The sequence below is a fragment of the Chlorocebus sabaeus genome, chromosome 20, assembly GCF_047675955.1.
Source record: "Chlorocebus sabaeus isolate Y175 chromosome 20, mChlSab1.0.hap1, whole genome shotgun sequence".
Classification (NCBI taxonomy): Eukaryota; Metazoa; Chordata; class Mammalia; order Primates; family Cercopithecidae; genus Chlorocebus; species Chlorocebus sabaeus.
Genome location: NC_132923.1, coordinates 112938302 through 112963837, shown reverse-complemented (window position 1 = coordinate 112963837; position 25536 = coordinate 112938302). Strand labels below are relative to the sequence as shown.

General features: G+C 53.5%; 1 protein-coding gene across 1 annotated transcript in view; it reads right to left on the bottom strand.

Annotated features, from left to right (window-relative positions):
- MYOM3 (myomesin 3) overlaps positions 1–18102 on the bottom strand; it is a 60123-nt gene extending 42021 nt beyond the window's left edge. The window contains exons 1-9 of the mRNA XM_007980039.3: positions 17956–18102; positions 14349–14527; positions 13879–13959; positions 12957–13116; positions 11803–11960; positions 5309–5404; positions 3497–3585; positions 892–936; positions 309–446 (exon numbers count right to left, since the gene is read on the bottom strand). Coding sequence (XP_007978230.3) covers positions 309–446; positions 892–936; positions 3497–3585; positions 5309–5404; positions 11803–11960; positions 12957–13116; positions 13879–13959; positions 14349–14509 — 928 coding nt within the window. The 5' untranslated portion in view covers positions 14510–14527; positions 17956–18102. The remainder of the gene's footprint in view (positions 1–308; positions 447–891; positions 937–3496; positions 3586–5308; positions 5405–11802; positions 11961–12956; positions 13117–13878; positions 13960–14348; positions 14528–17955) is intronic.
- Positions 18103–25536: the final 7434 nt, after the last annotated feature.

Sequence of the window (25536 nt, the reverse complement as noted above, 5' to 3'; positions counted from 1 at the left end):
CAATTGTGCTGATGGCTTCCTCCCTCCTTCCTCCTCCCAGGTGGACACAGCCCCTGGACTCATGCACATCTGCCCCTACCCTCTGCCCCAGCCCCAGCCCAGCGCCTGGCACCCCACAGATGCTTGGTGGCCATTTGTGGGGTGGCATGGTCTGACCACACCTGGCTGTACTCCTGCTCTCCTCTGCCTCTTCAGCTCAGTTGGTACTGGTTGGAGAGAGTCTCTCCGCTAGGGGTCCTCTCTGGCTCTGAGTTGAGCTTTGGAGGTGCTAGCTCTGGAGGCTGGGGGCCAGGACTGGGGGTCCTCACCGTCTCGGAACCACTGGATGCTCTCAGCATCTAACACATCTTCCGAAAACAAGCATGACAAGGAGAAGGGTTCCTTCTCACGAGCAAAGACTGGCTTCAGCACCGAGGTGAATTCCACGCGGGGGCCAAACATCGATCCTGGGGCGGGAATGAAATTTGGGGCAGAAGTTTTTGAGGCAGCCAGCCCGGCCTGGGACTTAGGAGTGAGGACTTTTCTGGGGCATCCCCTCTCTTCTGGGTCTTGACTGGGAGAAGGGGACCTGGCCTTGGGGTAGGATGGGAAGAGACTTATCTAGGTAGGGGCCAGAGAAGCAAAAGAGCAAACATCTGAAGGCCAAGTTTACTGGTTTTTCTGGCTTTGCCTTTCAAACCCAGTTTTAGTCAGAGGACAGTTTAGCAGCTGGGGACAGCTCTGGGGTACCTTGCGGCCCTTAGAAGTCAGGTGCAAGTGTTACCAGCTCATAGACAAACCCTGGTGGACATCCTTTTATGGGCAGGGGATGTCTATTTTCTAAACAGGTACCATAGTGGGTTGGGGAGCAAAGCCTGAACAAAGAATCCCATGCTCCCCCAGATGACTTACTTTTGAAGATCTCTGAATCGAAGCCGGCATCCTTTCCCAGATAAGCTGAAAACCAAAGGCAAATGGAGTTGGAGAAGGTTCAGACCCCACATTCCTATGCTATTTTGGGGACATAGGCTTTGGATATGAGTTCGAGTCCTGGTCTGTTGGTGGCTCCCCCTTGTGGCTTTGGGAAAGTTCTTTCACCTCTCTGTGCCTCAGTTTCTTCAGCAGTAAAATGGGACAGTAATTCCTACCTGGGGCAAGGAATGAGCGCGTTCACATGAACCAAGCCCCCAGCCATAGCCTGACACATGGCAGGTTCTCAACACATACTGGTTTCCTTTGTCTCCCCAAACTTGCCCCCAGGATCATGCATTGTCTTCACAGCGGTCAAGCCCAGTCAGAGACGCAGAGATGCGGGCATTTCTGGTGGGATCAGGGAGAGTGGTGGGGGAGGGGCAGCACTGAGAGAGTCCAGGGGCTGAAGGGTGAAATCCAAGGTAATGTTGCCACAGACCACCAGAGAATAGTAACAGCAGCTCTCACTCACACAGTGCTTGCCCCATGCTGTGAGGATTAAACAAGCCAATTAAACACATTGACTCATTTAATCTTCACAACAGCCCTGTCAGTTGGTACTATTATTATCCTTCAAACAGATGAGAAAACTGAGGCACAGCTGTTCAGACAACACCCCAGCAGCCTGAAGCTATGACACGACACTGGTCCCTGGAAAGGCCCTTCCTGAGCAAGGTCCAGAGAAGGGCAGGAGGCTGCCCGAGATCACACAGGTCAGTGGAAGAGTTAGGATTGGAACTCAGGGCTGCTCCCCCCCAGGCCACTAAAATCACCCAAGTTGCTATGGACATAAGAGCAGAGAAGAGGGTGGTAGTGGCGGTGAGTAGAGTAGGAGGAGCAGGGGGTTGGCTGGAGTCTGGGGCCAAGAGCAAGCCTGGTGGACCCTGGAGCTGCCAGCCTTGATGGAGAGAGGGACAGGGATCTGGAAGGAGTGGTGGGAAGGATGGGTGGACAGAGGGAGGCAGAGCCCCAGTCCTTGACCTTGGGCTTGACTCTGGGCACAGCCTGTGGGGACAGCTCAAATTTCTGCACAAGAGCTTGGCCTGGCAGCAGGATCTGCCTCCGAAGAGCTATTTAGGGAACAGGACAGTGGGTGGAGAGGGCTGTGCAGGACAGTTTAACAAGGTCTGATGAGAGGCAGGGAGGGTGGGCTGGGATCCACCTGTCTACTGCTCAAGACAGCTGCCTTAGAGTGAGTGTGAGTGTGTGTGAGTGTGTGTGAGTGTATGTGAGTGTGTATGTGTGCATGTGTGTGAGTGCATGTGTGAGTGTGTATGTGTGTGCATGTGTGTGAGCGTGTGTGAGTGTGTGAGTGTGTGTACGAGTGCATGTGTGTGAGTGTGTGAGTGTGTGTGAGTGTGTGTGAGTGTGTATGTGTGTGCATGTGTGGGCTTCTCTCTCCCGGGGGTCCTGGAACTCAGGGCACGGCATTCTTCTGGGCCCAAATGTGTGACCCCCTTGGGCAGTGCCCTGCCCTGGTCATGGGAGTGGGTACCACATGCCAAGACTTATCACCTCATTTAATCAACATGGGCATCTGAGAGAGGTGGTAGGATTGTAGGATTCTTCCTTTCACAGATGAGGAAATAGAGGCTCAGAGAAGTGAGGTGGCTTCCCAGGTTTACACAGCCAGCCGGCGGCAGAGCCAGGATGTGAACTCAGGTCTGGCTGACTCCTGAGTGTCTCCCTGCTTTATGCTGTGATTTTAGATGCCCAGGGGGTGACCTCCAGGAGGGGCCCAAGCCCAACTGGAAAATGTGCACCAGAACCCACATGGGGCAGTGAGGGTCAGGTGGGGAGTTCCTGGGGTTTGGCCTTTGCCCCGAGGACCCCTCAGTAGGATTGGCAGGGCCAGACCACCCTCCCAGAGGCCCTGAGATGGATCCCGACCTAAGCACAATCCGGTGGGCCAAGCATGCTCTCTGGCATGGCGGGCAGGTGGGTTCGCCTTGAACAGCTGTGTAGGTTGTGCTCTGCGCAAAGATATCCCCTGAGAGAGCAACGTGGGGGCTAAAATTCAGTCTGCTTTCCATTTGCCAAGCCATGTGCCCTGGAGTGGGAGCTGCACCTGCCTGCAGAAAAGGGGCCTCTTTCGCTAATTCATCCACTCAGTTCACACAAAGGTGCCCACCATGCCAGTGATGACTCTGCAGAGAGAGCTGAGTTCAAGTCCCAGCCCTGCCACCATCTGACTTAGGATGAAATCAGGTACCATCAAGGGTGTCTGGCACACAGCAAAGACTCAGGTGAGGTCAATTCCCTTCCCCTCTCCCAGTTGCTCTTGACACCAACCCACAGGAACAGGTGATCCTGCCTCACTCGCCTTCCACCATCAGCCCATGCCAGGCTGATGGAGGAGACCATCACCTGCTATGAAGGCCTCCAGGGAAGCGGGAGTCTCCAGGGCTGCCCTGGTCACCCAATGCCAGGCTGAACAGCCTTGTGCCAACAGCCTTTCCTCAGGTCTCACGCAGACCCATGTCCTTGTCTGCTCAGCTTGGGTTTGCTGTGGCCCGGACCGCCTGTTGGGGATGGGAGGACTTACTGCGGACGAGGACTTTGGCGAAGGAGGAGGCCTGGCCATAGGCATTCTTCACTCGCACAGTGTAAGTGGCTGAGTCCTCAATGGTGCATCTGAAAAGGAGAGAAGGAGAAGTTTCTCCCAAGACTGCTGGGCTCTATGGGAAACACGAGTCCCCATATGTGGGTGGGAAAGGCTGGAACTAAGGAAAGCCTCATGGTGCCAGGAAGAGACATAATCTCTGTGTGTCTTTTCAGTCACAATCTCTGAAAAGCTGTGTTTTTAGGTTGGCCACTGCACCTTTCCATGCTTCGGTGCCCTCTGAAAAACTGGGGACACGACACCACCTAAACCATCTCAGGAGAAAGTGCTTTGAAAATATGATATGCCACATTGCAGTTATTGCTGACTCTGGAGGATCAGAGAGGTTAAGTGACTTTCGCAGAGTCACAGAGCAAATGGAATTCAACTCAGCTTCAAACAAGAATCCTGGAGCGGGAGGCTCCTTCCTTCTCAGAGAGCAACAGACAAACTTGGTCAAGGCAGACTGCAATCTGGGTAGAACTGGGCCAGACACCCAGGTGTTCCCAGTCTCAGATATGGGTCTCACCACCAACCAGGCCAACCCTGTCATGTTCCCAGTGGAAGCCTGGGCCAGCTCCATCCTAGGGGCACCCTGGTGACAGAGAGGAGGTGGCAGGATGTGGCACCTCTGGCCCCATTAGCAAGCAGAGGCCCCTTGATGCCTCCTTTTTGCGCCGGTCACTCAGCGCAGGAATCCCTCTTGCTTCCAGGAATCCCTCTTGCTTCTGCCTGCCCCTGGAGGTCCCCTGGGCCTGCACACCTTCCCCGACTCTGCAGTCCACGGGGTGCCTCCGTTATATGGTCAGATAATTGTGTCTCCCCGGTTTTGGAGGGTAAGATGAGTGTTCTGCTTATCTTTGTGTCTCTGAGGTCTGGGTCGGTTGAACTGGAGGGTTTGGTGTTTGGGAAACAGCCCAGATAGAGAGAAATGGCTCACACCAGGCCCTGCCGCACAGCAGCTGTACAAGACCCCTCACTTTCTGGGCCTGTTTTGTTGCCTGTGACATGGGGTGCTCCCTCAAGCATGGTGGCAGGGATTTTGGATTGTATGTGAAAAGCACCTAGCACAGGGCTTGGCACCTGGGAGGAACTCAACGTGTGGCAGCTGATAGGAATGATGACTGCCACATATCATCTCATTTAATGAGCCACCGCGCCTTATATCCCCATGTGGCCTCCCCGCATGTGCCCTGCCTCTTCCCTCAACACCATGCTTAGGACTCACCATCTCCTGAAAGGCTGAACTCTCTCCCATGTAATTGCTTCCCCTCACATGTGTACGTCTGTGTATACAAGCACGTGTGAGCACTGTGTACGTGCATGTGTGCACGTGTGTGCACTGTGTATGTGCATGTGTGCATAGGTGTGTGCACAGGTGCATATGTGTGTGTATTATGGTATTTTCTTTCCCCCACAAGGAGCCTTCCCAGCATGCCTAGTTCAGCGTCCAGTCCGCGCGGCCAGCCTCTGAGTCCAAATTTCTCACCATGTATCCCAAGGCATCGGAATCACATAGTGGGTGTGTGTTAAATATCAATTCCTGGGCTCCGTTCCAGACCTGCTTAATCTGAATCTCTGGGGGTAAGGGGAGGGTCTGTCCTGTCCCAGGAATCAGTATTTTCACCAGCACCCCAGAGACTTCTGAAGAAGGTGAACCTAGGCCGCAGCTCTGAGGAAGGGTTTGGGACCCTGCTCTGGCCTTGGCGGTGGCAGGGTCCGGGGTCATGGGTCTTTCCAGGTCCCCAGTCTCACCTCCTAATCTCCAGGGACAGCAGCCCATAGTTGTTGGTGATTCGGTATTTTCCGGCAGGAAAGAGGCGGGGATCAATCCTTGTGTCATTTTTGTACCTGTGGAGACACAGCGGTCTGTGGCAGGCAGTGTGTTCCAAGTGGGAGGGGTCTGGAGTCTCTCGGACGGGGATTCCAGCTGCAGGTTTTTGTTTCGTTTTGTTTTGTTTTTTGAGATGGAGTCTTGCTCTGTCGCCCAGGCTGGAGGGCAGTGGTGCGATCTTAGCTCACTGCAACCTCTGCCTCCCAGATTCAAGCAACTCTCCCTGCCTCAGCCTCCCAAGTAGCTGGGATTACAAGTGCCCCCACCACGCCCAGTTAATTTTAGTATTTTTAGTAGAGACGGGTTTCCCCATGTTGGCCAGGCTGGTCTCGAACTCCTGACCTCAGGTGATCCACCCGCCTCGGCCTCCCAAAGTGCTGGGATTATAGGCGTGAACCACCACGGCTGGCCTTCAGTTGCAGTTTTGTGTTGCTTACTTGCTGGTGCGATCAGAGCAGCACTTATGCCACTCTGAGCCTCAGTTGTCCTGACCTGTGAAATGGGGGTATGAAAGCACTGGCCTCACAGGGCTGCTGTGACAATTAAATGGGAAGGGCATATAAAGGCTTTCCCCTGTGCCCACATACCACAGGTCCTCAAGGGTTTGTTTCCCTTCTGGGGGCAGAGAAGAAGGAGTCTGTAATTAGGGGCAGCTGCCCCTCCCCCTACCCAGCCATCCCCAGGGGTACCCTAGGACCAGGCCCCACCTTTTCCCTTCCCTCTGAAGGGACTTGCCAGGGAAGGAACCCCAGACCCCTGCCTCTCTTCCCAACCCCTGAGGATGGCTGTTCTTTTTGGCTCTCATTACAATAGCTAGAGGAGCTTTCAAAAATCTCCATGCCCAGTTTTTGAACATAAGGCTGTGGGAATTTGCATCGGAAACTGCTAATTGTTGTCCAATATCCATTCTCAGGGGGAAATAGAATTTACTCATGGGTCACCCAATATATGACATGTCTCCTTGCCTCTCTTTCTGCTAGGTGTGGTCATATGACTTAGTATTGTCAACAGCAAGCGGGGACAAGAGTCATGTGGCTGCCCCGATGACACCCTTTGCCCCCTTTCACGTCATCGTTCCCTCTGTCCTTGGCAGGAACAGGGAGGTGCTGGTGGCTGTCTCACACCCTGAAGCTCAGGGTTGACCCTCCAGGAGTGATCTGGAGCTCAGTCCGTGGGGAATCTGCATCCAGGCATTTAGATAGAAGAAAACAAGCTTCTAGCTTATGTAAGCCATTAAAAACAAAGCAAAACTCCAGGTGCAGGCTGCATCCCAAATCAATGAAATCAGAATTTCTGCCGGTGAGACCCTCGGATCTGTATTTCGAAAATCCTCTGGTGAGGCCGGATGCGGTAGCTCATGCCTGTAATCCCAACAAAGGCTGGATGATTGCTTGAGGCCAGGAGTTCAAGACCACCCTGGGCAATATAGCAAGACCCCATCTTTACAAAATATTCTTTAAAATAATCAGCTGGTTGTGGTGGGGTGTGCCTGTTGTCCTAGCTACTCAGGAGGCTGAGGCAGGAGGACTGCTTGAGGCCAGGAGTTAGAGGTTGCAGTGAACCATGATTGCACCACTGCACTCCAGCCTGGGTGATAAAGCAAGACCCTGTCTCAAAAAAAAAAAAAAAAAATTGTTTTTCTTAATGTCCTCTGCTGATTCCCCAGGGTAGTAAAGCAGATCACCCTGCCCTGAATGCTGCCCTCATTTTCTGTGAACTTGGGTCTTATTCCCCCCGCTGTGTGGACAGGACAGTGGGGTGGCCTGGGGTCCTGGAGGCCTAAGCAGTAGGGGCTGAGGAGTGAGGATGAGTGACACTTAGGAGGCCTGGGTTTTGACACAGCTTGCTGTGTGACTTTGGGCAACTCCGTACCCCTCTCTGGGCCTCTGTGTCCCTGAGGCCATGGAATGGAGTCTCACAGGATGAATTCTTCTCTCTGCCCTGGGTGGGTGGCTGAGGTTGAAGAGGAGGCCTCCCAGAGAGAAGGCACCCCGGCCTCAGTCCACTTCCTTCCCTGGAACTGGCCTCATTCATGCCCTGTTTGTCTCCAGGGCAACCAAACAGCCACACCCATGCCCCACCACGCAGCCCCCAGTCTGACCCCCTCCTGAAAGACCCGGCTAAACCTCCTGCAGAGAGGGTGATGTCTAATCTGGGTGCTCAATCTCCCCAGCTCTCCAGGCCTGGGGGCCAGGGTTAGGCCCCCTACCACGCACCTGTCAGGAAGATTCCAGACACCTCAGCCTGGCCAGCTTTTCTTTTCCTGGAAAAAGCAGCTGCTGCAGCTCTGACATAGCCGAGACAGCCGGAGGCCTCAACGCTCACCCCTCCCTCTCTCTGGGCCTCAGTCTCTGCCTGGGCAGTCAGGCCCTTGAAGGCACAAGCAGAGGACCACCTGAAATGGCAGCCAGTGACAAAACAAGCTTGACTGGGACAGGGGAAGTGAGGGGCCTGCCCAGGGTCTGGCTCTGCAAGGACCTCAAAAGGAGTGAGATTTCTGTTATTTATCTAAATCTTTTGTTTGGCCTCACATATTTTGGTGTTCGATTTTACTTTTTAAGACTGCTTTAGGGAGGCTGAGGCGGGGGGATCACTTGAAGTCAGGAGTTCCAGACTAGCCTGGCCAAAATGGTGAAACCCCATCTCTACTAAAAATACACACAAAAAATTTAGCTGGGCATGGCGGCGCGTGCCTGTCATCCCAGCTACTTGGGAGGCTGAGGCAGGAGAATCGCTTGAACCAGGGAGGCGGAGGCTGCAGTGAGCCGAGATGGTGCCACTGCACTCCAGGCTGAGCAACAGAGTGAGACTCCATCTTAAAAAAAAAAAAAAAAAAAAAAGAATACTTTAAAAAAAGAAAATAAGACCAGGCATAGTGGCTCATGCCTGTATTCCCAGAGCTTTGGGAGACTGAGATGGGAGGAATACTTGAGACCAGGAGTTCGAGACCAGCCTGGGCAACATAGTGAGACTCTGTCTCTACAAAAAATTAAAAAGTTAGCCAGGTGTGGTGGCACATGCCTGTGGTCCCAGCTACTTGGGAGGCTGGGGTGGGAGCATCGCTTGAGCCCAGGAAGTTGAGGCTGCAGTGAGCTGTGATTGAACCACTGCACTCCAGCCTGGCAACAGAGTGAGACCTTATCTCTAAATAATAATAATAATGATAATCATTGAATGAATAGACTTGTCTAATACACCAGGTGAGCTGGAATATTCCTCCAGCCCTGGGGCTGGACAGAACCTCTGGAGGTCAGTCCTGGGGCAACATGTGGCCCTGCCTGATGTGACTGATGATGGAAAACCAGATCCATCAAGCCAGGAGTACCAGGGGCCACCTGAGTTGCCTGGGCTGGAGGTGGACCTGGGCTTGGCTTCTGCCACTTGTCAGGAATGCTCAGCTCCCTGTTGTGGCAACCTCGTTGGCAGGGGTAGAAACAAATCCCAAGAGGTTTCCAAATGCCTTCGATGTGGGCCTCAGTGCCAGGGCCGAGCAGAGCTTGGCTGCGGGGCCAGGACAGCTGAGATGCTAACCTCCACTTGGCCGGGCCAGCGCTGGGAGCAGCCCTCCTAGTGGAACCAGCAACTTGCCTGCAGGGACCGCCCAGTCCCCACAGCATCCCAGAGCCCAGCAGGGTACTTGGCATACTTTTTGGAATAAATTCCAGCTGGCAATGACCAGCCCTGAGGCCAGCTCCCTCAAGATGCTTTTCTTGATGGCTCCTGGCCTGAGTGATTTCTATTTCTCTGACTTCTGAAGCATTATAAGTGCTTTAAGGAAAGTAACACTTGTAATGGAACAGGAATTAAAAGAAAAATTAAAGAATGTGTAAGCAAAAACCCAGTTGTATGTAAGAAAACCCAATTCCCTCTGAGGAAGAGAAAGAGCTGGAATCCTTTAAAAATTAACTGCATGTTTTTCTGTGGCTAGTGAGCCTTATCTCCTCCTTTCCCAGGCATTGTGAAGACCCTGTTTCTCTAGCTGTGCAGCTGCAAGGCCACTAGACAGATACACTCAAGTCATAAAACATGTTTTTCCTTGAAAAGTAAGAAATGATGTAATGTATGTCTTAATTGAATACCTGTCTTTGTTTCTCGCTTCTGTAATATGCTTCCCTCTGCACAGATCTCCCCTGCCCCCAACCCACAAAATGCGTAAAAGGTCACCGGACTCTTTGTTCGGGGCTCAGTCCTTTGAATGTTAATCTGACTGGGTCGGATTAACTAAATAATTAAATAATGCCTCCTCAATCCCCTGGTCTCTCTGATTCCTTAATTATCCCGCAGCAGTAATAATCACTCTCCTACTCTCTAGGCCAGTTGAAAGAGTTATGGGCTTAGAGGCAGGAGACCTGAATTTGAATCCTAGCTCACATTGGCTGTGTGACCTTAGATAAGTCACACTACCTCTCTGAGCCTTGATATCTTTACCTGTGAAATGGGCGTAATAGTTCCTATCTCATGAATGGCCCTGATGCTCAAATGAGAGTGAAGTTCTGGGTCAGTGTAATGTGGATTCAAGTATAAGAGGCTGCTGTTTTCCTTTGTGTTTTCCATTATTTGTGCCTCTATTCTCTCTCCTGCTAGACCATTGGCTGTTGCCTGTCAAGATCTGGCTGATATGCAGCCTCTTCTGAGAAGCCTTCCTGGATTCTATGGGCTGAGGTAGCCCCTTCTTCCTTTTCACCCAGACTCTTTGATCTCAAATATCACCCATGAATATACTTCTTTGTGTGTTGATGTTTCTTTTCTGGGCTAAGAGTTAGTTCCTTGAAGGTGTGATTGTGTCTGGTTATTTCTTTTCTTTTCTTTTTTGAGACAGAGTCTCGTTCTGTCACCTAGGCTGGAGTGCAGTGGTGCAATCTCGGCTCACTGCTTCCTTCGCCTCCTGGGTTCAAGCGATTCTCCTGTCTCAGCCTCCCAAGTAGTTGGGATTACAGGCACCCGCCACCACACTCAGTTAATTTTTGTATTTTTAGTAGAGACAGGGTTTCACCATGTTGGCAAGGATGGTCTCGAATTCCTGACCTCAGGTGATCCGCCTGTCTTGGCCTCCCAAAGTGCCGGGAGTACAGGTGTGAGCCACCGTGCCTGGCCGCTTTTTTTTTTTTTTTCTGTGAGACAGGATCTTACTCTGTCATCCAGGATGGAGTGCAGTGGTGCAATCACGGTACACGGCAGCCTCGACCTCAGCTTCCCAAGTAGCTGGGACTACAAGTGCAGGCCACATGCCCAGCTAATTTTTAAATTTTTTGTAGAGATGGGGTCTCCCAGCTGCCCAGGATATTCTCAAACTCCTAGGTTCAAGTGATCCTCCCTCCTTGGCTTCCCAAAGTGCTGGAAGTGGGCCTGGGTTTGTTTGGTTATTTCTGTGCCCCAGTGCCTCAGTCAGGTCCTGGGACAGATGACACTCTCGGTAAATATTTGTTGAAACCACTTCCTCATCCCCCAGGGTACTGGGCAAGGGGCCTTAGATCCAGGGGGCACTCAGGAAAGAGTAGCTAAACCATGTGAATGACGTGTCTTCTGTGGTGAGACTGAGATGTGGGCTGTGGCCATGCCCACTCCAATCTGTGCCTGTGCAGGAGACCCCTGCCCCTGCTCTGCCCCTCCCCAAGCGAGGCCTAGCCTCTGGCGTCCTACCCTCCCAGGAATGGCATTTCCTGTTTTCCCAGCCCTTTTCAAGTTCTGAGGTTTCCATGTTATTGTTGTATTAAATTCTCATCACACACAAGCTGGACAGGAGGTCTTCAATCCATTCTTCAAAATAGGAAATGGAGGCAGGACCAGGGAGTTTAAGAGGCATGGCTGAGACCTCACACTGAGTAGAGAAAGAGAAAGCGAGGTGGGAACACAAGGCTCCCCCCTGCCCCTGAGGCCTGTGCTCTTTCTCTGTAGGCCCTGCCCTCCCCATCTTCCCCCTGCCCCGCCCACCTCCTCCCTGCCCCTTGGCCCCTGTCCCGCCTCTCACCATCATCCTCAACCCTGGAGACGCCCAGCTTGCAGCACCTGCCTTCTCATGAGACCAGAATTATATTTTTATGAGGGCTGGCTCCCCAGGGGCCCAGTCTTCCAGCCCTAGGCTGGCTGGGGGGCAGCTAAGAATAACCCAGGCCTAAGCAGGGTGTGGTGGCTTGTGCCTGTGGTCCCAGCTACTTGGGAGGTTGAGGTGGGAGGATCTCTTGAGTCCAGGAGTCAACACTGCAGTGAGCTATGATCACTCCACTGTACTCCAGCCTGAGCGAGACCCCGCCTCTAAAAAACAACCCAGGTCTGGTTCCCCAGCAGCTGCTCTATTTGGTGGGTGGACAGAGCTCAGGGTTCATGGGTCTGCCATGGGTCCGGCAGAAGTACTGGATGTGAGGAACTCATTCGTGTCCCCAGAGGCCCAGAACCCCCTCCTGCCCCAGCGGCTTACCAGGTGACCTGGGGTGGTGGCGAGGCCTGGACAGTGCAGGTCAGCAGGACCGTGGTGTGCTCCCAGACAGCGTGGGAGCGAAGAGGGATCCAGAACCAGGGCCCGCGGCCAGAGCACAGCTCCCTCAGCTCCTTGGCCTCCTGGACCTTCTCCTCTGTCTGGAGGCGGAAGGAGGTGTATGACGCTGTGAGCCAGGCACCACCTCTCTGCCATCTTCGCCATGACCTCCCCACTGACACCCAGACTCTGTAGTTAGACCCACATGGGCTGGAGTTCCCGGTCCCCCGCACTAGCAGAGCAGGGTGGCACTGTGGGCAGGGCATGGGCTTCGGAGCCAGCTGGCCTGGGGTGAAGGTATAAACTAGCTGTGGTACCATAGGCAGGTCCTCAGTGTCCTTATCTGTAAAATGGGGATGATAACAAAATCCCCTGCCCACTGTGGGGGTGTGGGGGTGAAAGACACGACACTGAGAGAGCCTGTGTAAGTGGGAGCTAGGGAAGGGATGTGGAGAGTGGCTCAAATCCTGATACTCATCAGGGCTAGCGTTTCCTGAGGGTCTTCTGTGTTCTAGGCAGCGGGAAAGTCACTTTCCAAACCCAGTCTCATTTAAATCCCACCTCAGCACTGATAATTGTTACAATGATGTCTATTTTACTTTATTTACTTATTTTTTAAATTTTGAGATGGAGTCTCACTCTGTAGCCCAGGGTGGAGTGCAGCGGTGTGATCTCGGCTCACTGCAACCTCTGCCTCTCAGGTTCAAGCGATTCTCCTGCCTCAGTCTCCCAAGTAGCTGGGATTACAGGCCCAGCTAATTTTCATATTTTTAGTAGAGACAGGGTTTCACCATGTTGGCCAGGCTAGTCTCGAACTTCTGACCTCAGGTGATCCACCCACCTTGGTCTCCCAAAGTGCTGGGATTACAGGCATGAGCCACCGTACCCAGCTCTGTTTTACAGATGAGAGCACTGAGGCTCAGGAACAGGGTTGCACTTGCCCAGGCTCACACTGCTGGAGTGTACAGGCATCAGATGCAAACCCAAAGCCTGGACTCTGCCTGGGACGTCCTGCCTCTTGGGAAGGGGGTGAGGATGGCAGCAAGTGGTACGTTGCAGGTCCCAGGCCCTGGGGGCTCCACAGCCCACACCCTTACCTGCTGCCTCAGCATCTTCCAGTTCCGCCTCTGGCGCAGCAGCCGGTGGGTCCGCAGGAAGGCGATCTCGGTCCTCTCCCAGTCATTGCCGAAGCCCACTCGCTTCTGCCCTCGCTCCTCCAGCTCCACAGCAGACGTCTGGCGTCTCAGCTGGGCTTCCCTGCCGTGACAGAGGCCACTGGGGCTCAGGCAGGGATGGGGGCGCCTGGGGCATCTTGGCCAGTTCCATTCCCCATGCCCAGCAGTGCCAGGATGCTTTAAACTTTGGGAGGACATGCGTGACTTTGCATCTTCCCTTGCCTCCAAAACAGCCTGGAAGGGCCCTGCTTACAGTCGGTGCTTAATAAACAGTTGACTGTTTTCATCGTTTTCAAGGCTCTTTCGCAAACCTTTGTTCATCTTGTTTTCACAATACCCAAGTGGCCAGGCCTTAGTGTCCCTATTTTATAGGGCAGGGACTGAGGCTCAGCAACCTGCTTCAGGTCAGCCAGGACCACGACCCAACCCTCCTAGCCCAGGGGCCTGCCCCAAGCCGGACGGTGCTTCTCTAAGCCGGCACACTCAGAGGCTTCCTCAGTCTCTGGCCTCGTGGGAAACTGGGGCCTGGTTTACTTGCTCCTTCTGTCCTATTCCTAGCTCCCTCCCTACCACATGAAGCCTGGAAGCCTATCGGTGAGGTGGGCCCCCACCCTCTCCCTTGGGGATGGTCCCCGGCTATGACACGTGCACCCTTCCAGAAGGTGGCGTGTGGGCTTTGTGGGCGGGCAGCACTGGGCTTAAAATCCTGTCTAGACCCTTATTCTAGATGTGGGATTTTGGGCAGGTTCTTTACACTCAGGGTGAGAGGCCAGCAGGGAGGCCGGGGACTGGACAGGATGGCCCCTTCTCAGCCAGGGCTCCCTGGGAAGCAACTCTGACTTACCAAGACAGCTCAGAGGAGGCCGTCAGAGCCAGGGCTGCTGCCAGGGCGTAGTCTGCGGTGCTGAACTCATGCTCTTCCTCGCTGCTCTCAGAAGGAGGGGAGTGAACGGCTCCTGAGGGATTGGCTGGGGGCTCCCTGAGATTAGGGCTGCATTTGCCCACCTCAGCCTCAGGGCACCAACAGGCAGGGCTGTGCCTCCCTCCTCATACCAGTCTCAGAAAGCAAGGCTACATCCCCCCCAACACTGAATGTGCTTCCCTCCTCAAACAGGGTTTCCAGAGGACAGGGCTGTGCCTCTTCCATCACATGGGGGTCTCCAGAGAGACAATTGTGTCTCCTTCCTCAGATAGGGGGCTCAGAAAGCAGGGATGTCCCTCCCCCCATCAGGTTGGAGCCTCCAGAGGGCTAGGCTGGGCCTCCCTCCTCAGACAGGCAGGGCAGTGGCTGGGCAGGGACCCCGTGGCTCCCACCTGCTGCGGAAGGTGTGCCTCCGCACGGAGGAGCCCATGCGCAGGCTGTGCTGCCGCTCCTCCTTCTGCTCCTCCTCCTGCCGGTGCTCCAGCCTGTGGACCTCCATGGTCTGGGGGGGCCGGGGGTCCCCCGCACCTCCCAAGCTGTGCGGCAGAGTCATGGCTACAAGAGCAACAACCTGTCAAGGCCAAGGTCCATGGTCATTCCACCACATGCCTGCCTGTCCCCTCCCATGCAGTCTTCCCAACATCTCTATGAGGCTGGCAGGATGGGGGGGGTGGGGGTGTCCTCTCTATAGTGGGCAGACAGGGAAACTGAGGTCTGAGAGGGAGAGGGACCTGCCCAAGGTGGCAGAGGCAGGCTTTAGGCTCTGAGCCTGGCTTCTCCTCTACCATATGTGCTCCCCAGCTGAGTGAGCAGAGCCCCACGTTAGGGAGCAGGGCCCTGGCTTCTAGCTGCTCCCAGCTGCAGCCCAGCCCTTGTCTCGCTGTACGATCTGGGGCAAGGTTTTCCCTTCTTTGGGCCTCAGCTCCCCAGACAATGAGTGATTGAAACTGTGATGTCCACGGCTTTGTCTATGACTCAGGACGGGCAGGTGTCCCAATTCTTCCTGCACCGGCCACGCTCAGTCCTACCTCTGAGCCTTTGCCTGCGCTGGTTTCCTCTCCCGCCACACCCTTCCCCTCCTCCTGGCCCGCTTAACTCTAGTCATGCTTCAGACCCCAACTGAGGGCATGCTAGTTAGCACAGAGACTCTGAATCCAGCCCACAGGGTATGATCCCAGCTCCTCATCCCAGCTTACAAGTGTGTAACCTTGGGAAAGACTCATGACTTGGCTTCCTCATCTGTAAAATGGGTCTACCAACCTCCCAGGGTAGTTGCGAAGGTTAGATGAGTGCTTGGGGCTTAGTAAGTACAACATAAGTGTTAGACATTAGCATTATTTTTCTAAGAAGCCGTTCTGAAAAACTACAGGCCACCTAGAATTTTCCCTCTTCTAATTTCTTTTGTACTTATTTTCTAGCACTCCACAATTTAGCATTGATTCAGACAATGCCTTCTCTATGTAATTATTTTGTATCTGTGCATCTTGACTGTTCAACAAGATTGTAAGTGAATTAAAAGTAACAATAGTGAGAACTTACTATGTGCCAGGCCCATGTTAGTTTTCAAATGCATTATCCCCGGTCCCTGCAATAACCCAAATGAGGACAGCACCATTATTATCCCATTTTACTGATAAACAGGGGCAGTACTTGCCCAAGGTCACCCAGCAAGGTGATGGGGCCATGACTGGCAGCCAATCCTTAGCCCAACCCCTAGCCCTTCTGACCTCTATGTCATATGTCCACCCAAGGCGAGGCCATGGCCGAGGCTGGGGACATGGTGGGCCACAGGGCCTTTCTCTTCATAAGGGGATTGCAATGTACACATCTCCTTTGCGTTCCTGAGGCTCAGGTCTAGGCCCCTGATGGTGCCCAGTGGGGCTGGATCACATTGACCCGGGGGAGGCTCAGGAAGCTGATCCATGGATATGGAGAGGCAAGTGAGGGGTGTGGGAGGCCTGTGCGCCTGCTGGCTGTGGGTTTTTGCACTAAGTTCTTTCTCAGATCCGGGCTTCTGTCACTGCTGGGTCTCTGAGGGCCCCTCTGATGCTGAAGTTGGAATCCCTGGAATGGCTTTCATACCTCCTTCAGGTGGGACTCCTGGTCTGCAGACTTCTGGCATGGGAGGGTTCCTGCCCAGACGTGGGGATGGAAACAGAAGAGGGACGACTGCCTGCCTTGGCCCGCTCCTGTCAGCTTCTGTGGGGTCGTCTCTGTGTGGCCCCTGCCTCTCTAGGGGGGCCTGCTGGAGGTGGCAGAGTGTGTGTGTGTGCGTGTGTGCGTTTGTGTGTGTGTGCGCGTGTGTGCGTTTGTGTGTGTGTGCATGTGTGCGTTTGTGTGTGTGTGCATGTGTAGGCTGTCTTCTGCCTGGATGTGAACACAGCACCCAGGTGAGCATTTCTCTAAGTCCATGACATGGAAGGTGAGCCCACTGGCTTTACTGGAGAGCCCTTGGTCTGGAAGGGGCATGTGGTGGGGGTGTCGGGGGCTCGGGCTGCGGAGGGTCAGTCTTAGTGGGCTTTTACCCCTTCTACTTCCTAGAAGTTTGCTCCTTTTGGGTGTCTGCAGTTGTGGGCATCAGGAAAAGAGAATGGATGGCCGCAGCATTAGCTGGGACCAAGGGCTGCCCCTAAAGCTCCCTGGGCTCCTGTTAATCATCTCAAATGACATAATGGGACAGTCACCCTCTTTGGCTTCGTATCACCCCCTCCTGATGGAAGAAGTTCTCCCTGCACACAAAGAAGTGACTAGCTCTGCTCATTCTGCTCTTTCTTCCTCATGGCCCAGGAGGACAGCTGCTGGGTACCACCCTAGGTGGAGCCAGGACCCCCCACTCTGCCCCAGCTTTCCTGGGACACGATGGCCCTGGCTCCAGTGGCTGAGAGTTAACATTCCCTGGCACCAGCCACTGGCTCCCTTCCCCTGGATGCTCTGTTCCCGATTAGCACAGCAGGCAGGGGCCTGGCACTCATCCCTGACCTCGGGGCCTCCAGCAACCAGACCCCTGGCTTTAGCAGATGAGCCACCAATTCTTTTTAAAGCACTGACTGATGCGTGGGATTAAGCAGGGACAAGTTTGCGGCCTCCCTGCCCTTTCCCGAAGGACCAGGGTGCCTCTTCCGAGAACACCGTGTGTGCCTGCGTGAAGGGGAAACTGCCCCCTTTTCCCTCTCTTGGGGTGCAAAAATCTGGGTCAGAGGTCCCACTGCGTGGCCTTCCCAATTCCCCTCTGCTTTGCTCCCAAGCCTCCATCTGCGGAGGAGGCCTCTCCCCTTCTTCAGGAGGGAAAGAGAAATGCATAGCAGTTGAGCCAAGACCCCTCCGAGAACTGCCGGCAGGGGAGCTGCGTTGGAGGCGCGGTGGGGTGGCTGGGAGCAGAGACACATCCTTCGCGCGGCGGGCGGCACAGGCCGGGACGCGTTCTTAGCCAGGGGCTCCACCACCTTCCGCGAGGCCGAATCCTGCCCTTGCCAGTCATGAGCTGAGGCAACTCCTTTCCCGTCTGGGCCTCGGTTTCCTGCCAGGCACTGGATGAAATCCCTTCCAGCTCTAAGATTTGGGATCTGAGGGCTCGCTCTCTTTCCCTGCCTGTGGGGCTGGCCAAGCCCGGCTCAGCCAGCTCCGCTCTGAGTTCGTGGAGCTTGCCAGCTTAGCCGGCTCCCGCTGATCACTGCTCCATCGCAGGAAAGACTCCAGTTCCCAGGGCAGCCCCCACTTTTTTTTTTTTTTTTTTTTTTTTTTTTTTTTTTTTGCAACTTTCACATCACAGAGAGCTCAGCTCTCAGAAGACCCAGGGCCGCACAAAACAGTGGGATGCAGCAGGGGTTTCTGGAATCCCCTCCCATTTTCACTTGGGTGCTGCCTCAGCACAAATTTCCCAGGCTCCTTTCACAACACACAACCGCGGGCACACGCACACACACCCACAGAAATCACTCCCCAGTGGCTGACTCTCAGGAGGCATCCCTCCCCAGCCCTGATTTCCGGGGGGTGACTCACAGAGCAGTGTGCCCACTTAGGAGTCTCTGGGGAGAAGATTCCAGAGGCCGAGAGGGTCCTTGTTCTCTTCTTGCCCTCGGCTCAGCGGGCACCGGGAGAAGAATGCGATCCCGGAGACTGCACCGTCTTAAATATAGCAGCGCCGAGACAGTACGATGACAATGGATGAGAACTATGGCATGGGGGACGGGGGGCCAAGGGGAGGGGCCGTTCGGTGTCTCCAGCCTGCTGGGCAGCAGCGACAGGTGGAGCTGTCCCCCGCGTCCCCCGCACTGCGCCTCCTCTCAGTTGGGTCCTTTCTGCCCAACCCCAGCCCCTGTTAAAGTGGAAAGGAGGGAACGGCTCAGGCCTGGTCGTTTATGGAGGGCAGATCCCGTGCGGCGTTGCCAGCTGTCGGGAGTTCTGATCTGAATTCTGCCCCAGCTGACCGGGTGCCCTGGGGAAGGCGCTCAGCTTCCCTGAACCGACTGCCTTCTGAAAAACGGAGACAGTGACACGGGGCACCGGGACTTCACGAAGACGGTGGAAGGAATATGACCTAAGAGTGAATGTTTCGTGCTCAGAAGTTGTCGCTGGCTAAAACAGCAATGTGTGGCTCCTGGTCCCTCCACCACTCCAGCAGTTACTACACAACCCCCGCCCTGACCATAGTCATGTGTGTGTGGTGTGGGGCAGGCAGGAGGAGCTGGGGAGCCACCTACTGCTTCGCGGTCCAAACTGCTCAGGCTGCCAGAGTGGCCACTGCAGGGCCCTCATACAGGGTAAACGCACCCGATAGGGATAACTGAAGAGCACCCCAAGAATGACCCTGTGTGGAAGACCTGAATGTGCATTCCCAGCTAAGGAATCTGGGAGTGGCCAACCTGTTTCTTACCTACGAGGAACATCGGAGCCCCTGTCCCATCCCTTCCCATGGAACACTGGCCATACAGGGGATTGAGGCCCTGAGTTTTGGGTTAAATGAAGATTGCCAGGTGGAGGTCGTTAGGCGAAGGTGTTAAGTGAAAATGCTCTATAAACTGCATGCTGTTTGCAAGGGGCTGAGATTTTCCTGCCCAGTCGGCTGCCACTGGTATGTTGTCCAGCCTGCCGCCCCGGACCATTTCTGTACGTAAGGTGGTTCTCCTGTCCAGTTCACCGCCACTGGACTCTCTCCCCTGTAGGCAAGTCCCTAATAGCCCCCTACGTTTCTTTTCCTTCCTTCTTTTCCTTCCTTCCCTTCCCTCCTTCCTTTCCCTCTCTTCTCTTCTCTTTCTTTCTCTCTTTGTTTCTTTCGAGTCAGAGTCTCATTTTGTTGTCCAGGCTGCAGTGGCATGATCTCAACTCACTGCAACCTCTGCCTCCTGAAACCCCCATGTTTCGTTTGCTGGCTATGGATCCTTTATTTGGCCTTTCAAACCTGGTGCCTTCCCTACTAAGGTTAACAGGTGTTCGGCACCACACCTCTTCCCACCCTTGGCCCTGCCCTGCCAGTCCCTCAATCTCAATTCTTTCCCCCTCACATTCATTGGCACCTACCCTATGCCAGGCCCTAACCTACAGGGGAAGTCAGGCACTTATGACAGGAGGTGATCAGGAATGTGTACCTGGGTCGCGTCTCAGAATGAGCCAGTGAGGGGAAGGCTCTATCGGCCCCCAGCCAGAGTGCAGCTTCCCTCCCTCACCCCTTCCCGGGACCTCAGGTGGCCACCAACACTACACCTGTCACTCTTGCTAGTGCCTCGGGGACGCCTCACTGGAGAGAAGGAGAGAGAGAGCACCAGTGAACTCTTCAGGCAAAATCTGAATCCCCTGCCCTATTTGAAAACCCCTTTCTAAGCTCTGCTGTGGCTCTTTCTTACAACTTTTGGGGGAGAACCTTTCTCTCCCATCTTCTATTGACCCAGTCGAACAAGGGCTTTCCAAGACTCATCTTCACACATTTGCTGTGAGGGGTGAGTGTGAGTGAATCTGTACGAAGAGCAAAGAGGGGTTTGAGCTTCCAATTAAGCAGGAGACAGCCATTTAAACAGGTCCTCTAGCCCATCCTCCCAAGGCAGTCTGGAGAGATGAATGAAGGTGCATTGGAGAGGCAGGGTGTATCCTGGAGTCCAACCGGCTTAGGCTTTCAATTCAGTCCCACCACTTACTAGCTGGATGACCTTGGGGAAGGCACTCAGCCAGTGTGGTTTGATTATCTGTACAGTTGAAGACAAGCATTTCCACTTTGCTGTCTGATTGAAAATGTTCAATTAGTCTGGGCATGGTGCATCAGTGGGCCGGGTGCAGTGGCTCACACCTGTAATCCCAGCACTTTGGGAGGCCGAGGTGGGCGGATCATGAGTTCAGGAAATCGAGACCATCCTGGCTAACATGGTGAAACCCCGTCTCTACTAAAAATACAAAAAATTAGCCAGACTCACACCTGTAATCCCATCACTTTGGGAGCTCAAGGCAGGCAGATCACCTAAGGTCAGGAGTTCATGACCAGCCTGGCCAACATGGTGTTGGCCATCTCCACTAAAAATACAAAAATTAGCCAGGTGTGGTGGCGGGCGCCTGTAATCCCAGCTACTTGGGAGGCTGAGGCGGGAGAATCGCTTGAACCCAGGAGGCGGACGTTGCAGTGAGCTGGGGTTGCGTCATTGCACTCCAGCCTGGGTGACAAGAGTGAAACTTTGTCTCAAAGAAAAAAGAAAAAAAGAAAAGAAAATGTTCAACCAAGAACCATGAAACCTTCAGCACAGTGTCTGGCCCCGGACAGACGTTTGCTAAATGAAAGCTCTAGGAATGCTAATGGCTTTCTCTTAGCCCATGCTTCTGTGGGGTACTAACAGGACCAGTGCCGTTATACCATCACCTTGTCTCTCCATAGCCTCAAATCAGCTCCAGTACTGGGGACTAACAGGACCAGTGCCGTTACACCATCACCTTGTCTCTCCATAGCCTCAAATCAGCTCCCTAGAGGGACCTCCATTACACCCACTATTGTAACAGAGTTGAGGGTGGGTGCACTGCATGGCTGTGATGCCATAAACTGCCAAGCAACACGGTTGACTTCTTCTCTTTCTTATGCCTTTGACTACTGGGGACTGGTTCCCATGTATCTCTTTGTTGACGTTACCCCGGTGAAGCATTAAAGTCATCACTGGGACCTCTGTAAACATGGTCAACCCTAAGGTCATGCGGCTGAGCAGAGAGATTAGATGACTTGATGTTATACAAGCCTTGGTTTAAATCCCAACCTCTGGTACCTCTGACTCACTAACAGGGGGACTTTGGCCTCCTTTCTGGGCCTCAGTTTCTTTCTCTGTAAGTGGAGGACACATTCCAAGACAGCAGGGGAACTTGCCTGCCTGACCGTATCCCTACTCCTGAGGACAGTGCTTGGCATACAACTGGGGCCTCAATTCACATATGTTTAAAAATGCATCAGTGGGCTGGGCGTGGTGGTTCACGCCTGTAATCCCAGCACTTTGGGAGGCTGAGGCAGGCAGATCATGAGGTCAGGAAATTGAGACCATCCTGGCTAACACGGTGAAACCCCGTCTCTACTAAAAATATAAAAAATTAGCCGGGCGCAGTGGCGGGCGCCTGTAGTCCCAGCTACTCAGGAGGCTGAGGCAGGAGAATGGCGTGAACCCGGGAGGCGGAGCTTGCAGTGAGCCGAGATTGCGCCATTGCACTCCAGCCTGGGCGACAGAGCAAGACTCTGTCTCAAAAAAAAAAGAAAAAGAAAAATGAATCCGTGAATGGTTACTGTCTTAGTTTGTTTGGGCTGCTACAACAAAATACATTAGACAGGGTCATTTATAAATAATAAAAGTTTATTTCTTACGGTTCTGGAGACCAATAAGTTCAAGATCAAGGTGCTAGCAGATTCAGTGTCTGGTGAGGACTTGCTCTCTGCCTCACAGATGGCACCTCTTGTGGAGTCCTTGTGTGGTGGAAGGGGCTAGGGCACTCTCCTCAACCTCTTTTATAAGGGCATTAATCCCATTCCTTTGTGTTTTTTTTTTTGTTTTTTTTTTTTTTTCCCAAGACAGGATCTTGATCTGTTGCCCAGGCTGGAGTGCAGTGGTATGATCATGGCTCACTGCAGCCTCAAATTCTTGGGCTTAAGTGATCCTCCTACCTCAGCCTCCTGAGTGCTGGGACTACAGGCACGCACCACCACACCAGGCTAATTTTTGCATTTTTTGTAGAGTGAGGGTCTCACTATATTACCCAGGCTGGTCTCAAACTCCTGGCCTCAAGGGATCCTCCCACCTTGGCCTCCCAAAGTGCTGGGATTACTGGTGTGAATCACCATGCTGGCCTCTTGATCCCATTATTGAGGGCATAGTCTTCATGGTCTCCCAAAGGTCCCACCTCTAGCTTCTATTACATGAAGTTTCAACATACAAATTTTGGGGGGGATTGCAACATTCAGACTATAGCAATTGCCTATCTTGCAGAACTCTTGGGAGACTCAGGTGAGGTTAAATGTGTAAAATACCTACTATAGTACCTGGCTCATCTTTCTTCTTTCTCCCCTCTCCTTTTCTCTTTTATTCCCTTCCCTGGACTTATGCCCGTTAAGAACAAGCTGACTGCTCTTAACCTCCACGCTGTTTCTCTGACAGCAACCAAGCCTGTGACTTTCTCCCCGCCTGTGTTGACACTATACTTTCTTTAGTCTCCTGTCCCTCCCTCTGTCGCTCTTGCATTCCAGTTAATTCCAACTGCTGTTCTTCTCATATGGACTGGCCAAAGCTTATCTTCCCTATGTCCCCTTCCTCCTTAGAGTGGGAAGGGAAAATGGGCTCCAGTAGCCAAAGGGGCTGAGCAGCAGGCTCTGGGGTCAGAGTTGTTCCGTCAGCCTCAGCACCAGCAGGGGAGGTGGGGGCTGCCTCCATCTCTCTGGCTATACCTGCCTCAGCTTATGATTTCTGTCCCATGGTCTGGAATGCAGATGGGGACAGCAACAGGGGGCAAGCATTGGTGACATCAGGCCATAGCCTCCCTGTCCAGGTTGACACTCAGACTTGAGAGGGACACAGAGGCTCTGGCTGTCTGGGAATCTGAAGGAGCTCCAATCCCGCTGGCCCAGTTCTCTGGGTGGAAACTCAGGCAAGCCCTGTATGTTCCTAGAGTCGGGAGCTCGGGAGGTCAGAGGTTTGCAGGCATCACAGCCATGCAGTACCCCCACCCTCAACTCTGTTGCAACAGCGGGTGTAATGGGGGTCCCTCTAGGGAGCTGATTTGAAGCTATGGAGAGAGAAAGTGATGGTGTAACGGCACTGGTCCCTCAACTTGCTTGAGAGGAATCACCAAAGAAGTTTATGAAAAATACAGATTCCCCCCAGCACTTTGGGAGGCCAAGGCGGAGGATCACTTGAGCCCAGGAGTTCAAGGCCAGCCTGGACAACAGGGTGAAACCCTGTCTCTACAAAAAATACAAAAGTTAGCCAGGCATGGTGGTGTGTGTTTGTAGTCCCAGCCACTTGGGAGGCTGAGGTGGGAGGATCACCTGAGCCAGGGGAAGTGGAGGCTGCAGTGAGCTGTGATCATGCCACTGCAATCCAGCCTGGGTAGAAAAGTGAGGCTCTGCCTCAAAAACAAACAACCAGATTCCTAGAAACTATGAGTTTAGCAGGTCTGGGGTGGGGTTGGGGAAGCTGTATTTTTAGTAAGCTTCCCGGGGTATTTTCATGAACTGGGGCAAGTAATCTCTGTGAGCCACATTTTCCTCCTTTGCAAAATATCAGTAATACAACCTATGATGGAGCCAAGGGTACCAGGAGGATGAGTGATCAAGTACACAAACTGCCAAGCAACACGGTTGACTTCTTCTCTTTCTTATGCCGTTGACTACTGCTACTATTATATTACTAGTCATTTATTCCTGGGCTTGAATCTGCCATACTTTGTAGGCAAGTGACAACTTGGAGAATTACCTCCCTCGCTGGGCAGGGTGGGGCTCTGGAGATTCCTGGAAATGGAATTGGACCCAGGACTCTCAGGAACGATGAGGTCCCCAGCCAGCTCCCGGGTGTGCGGACGCTCTTCTGGAAACTTCTGGCTGGTTCCAGCTCCATCTGCAGGCCTGGGCTGCCCAGGAGCCAGGGGACCTCAAAGGTCATGCAGCCTGGTCCCTGCCCCTCAGTCGAGACAGGGCCAACCTGAGGAGGGGTGAGTCACAGACTCGGAGCCATCCACCCCTCTCTTCAGACACTCAGACTCCACCCTCCCAGAATCATTTCTGAAATGTTTGCCACCCGGAGGAGGGCAGAGAGCTTCGTGGTCCTATGAGTTGGAAGATATATTTATGGTTCTTAATAAAAAACTTCTTTTTTGAGACGGAGTCTTGCTCTGTTTCCCAGGCTGGAGTTCAATTGCTGGATTTTGGCTCACTGCAACCCCTGCCTCCTGGGTTCAAGTGATCCTCCTGCCTCAGCCTCCCAAGTAGCTGGGATTACAGGTGCTCGTTACCATGCCCAGCTAATTTTGTACTTTTAGTAGAGAGGGGATCTCATCATGTTGGCCAGACTGGTCTGGAACTCCCGACCTCAGGTGATCCACCCACCTCAGCCTCCCAAAGTGCTGGGATTACAGGTGTGAGCCACCGCGCCTGGTCTTAATAAAAAACTTCTGTAGCTCCCGGGTCTCATTTACTTGGTGTGAATAGTCCACCTGTTAGGTTGTTTTTCACTAATAAACAAGGTGAAGACAGTTAACCTTTGGCCAAGTGTGACCCAAGCAACAGGAAGTAGACTTGTTTGCAGTGGGTGGGGAAGAGGGGAGCCGTCATCTGGCTGACTCAGCTGCCGTGGAGGGGTGAATGGGCTGGGGATGCTGTCCATGGAGACCCATCCCTCTGCACGGAGGTGTTGGGTCTCAACCAGTGACACCGAGGAGAGGTTAAACATTAATTACCATCAGATAAGAACACCACCACCTGTCACTGTGTCCCAGGAAAGGGGAGGGGTGGGGAAGAGAAGAGATGTAGCTGGGAAGAGAAGGACACTGTCCACTCTGGGAAGGGTCCCTCTGAGGCGACCGATGTTCCATCCTCTTTCTCAGAAATGTTCAGAAAAGGCTTTGGAGGCCGGGTGTGGTGGCTCACACCTGTAATTCCAACTACTCGGGAGGCTAAGGCAGGAGGATCACTTGAGCCCATGAGTTCAAGACCAACCTGGGCAACATGGCGAAACCCTGTCTCTACAAAAAATACCAAAAATTATCTGGGCACGGTGACATGCACCTGTAATCCCAGCTACTCGGGAGGCTGAAGTAGGAGGATCACTTGAGTCCAGGAGGTCAAGGCTGCAGTAAATTGTGTTCATGCCACTGCACTCCAGCCACAGGGTGAGACCCTTTCTCCAAAAGGAAAAAAAAAAAAAGACTTGGGAGCAAGGTGACCAGGAGCACTTGTCTCTGGGGACCCCATTAGGAGGCCTCCCCTCCTTAGTCTCCACTAGTCTCATCATCCAAGAATCCAAACAGGTGTGGAAAGCTTCCTCTCTCGATGAGGACAAAAAGCCCTCGGTTTGCGCTCCAACTCTGTCACAGCCTCAATAGTGGGATCTCGGGTGGTTCCCCTCTCCCTCTGGGCCTTGG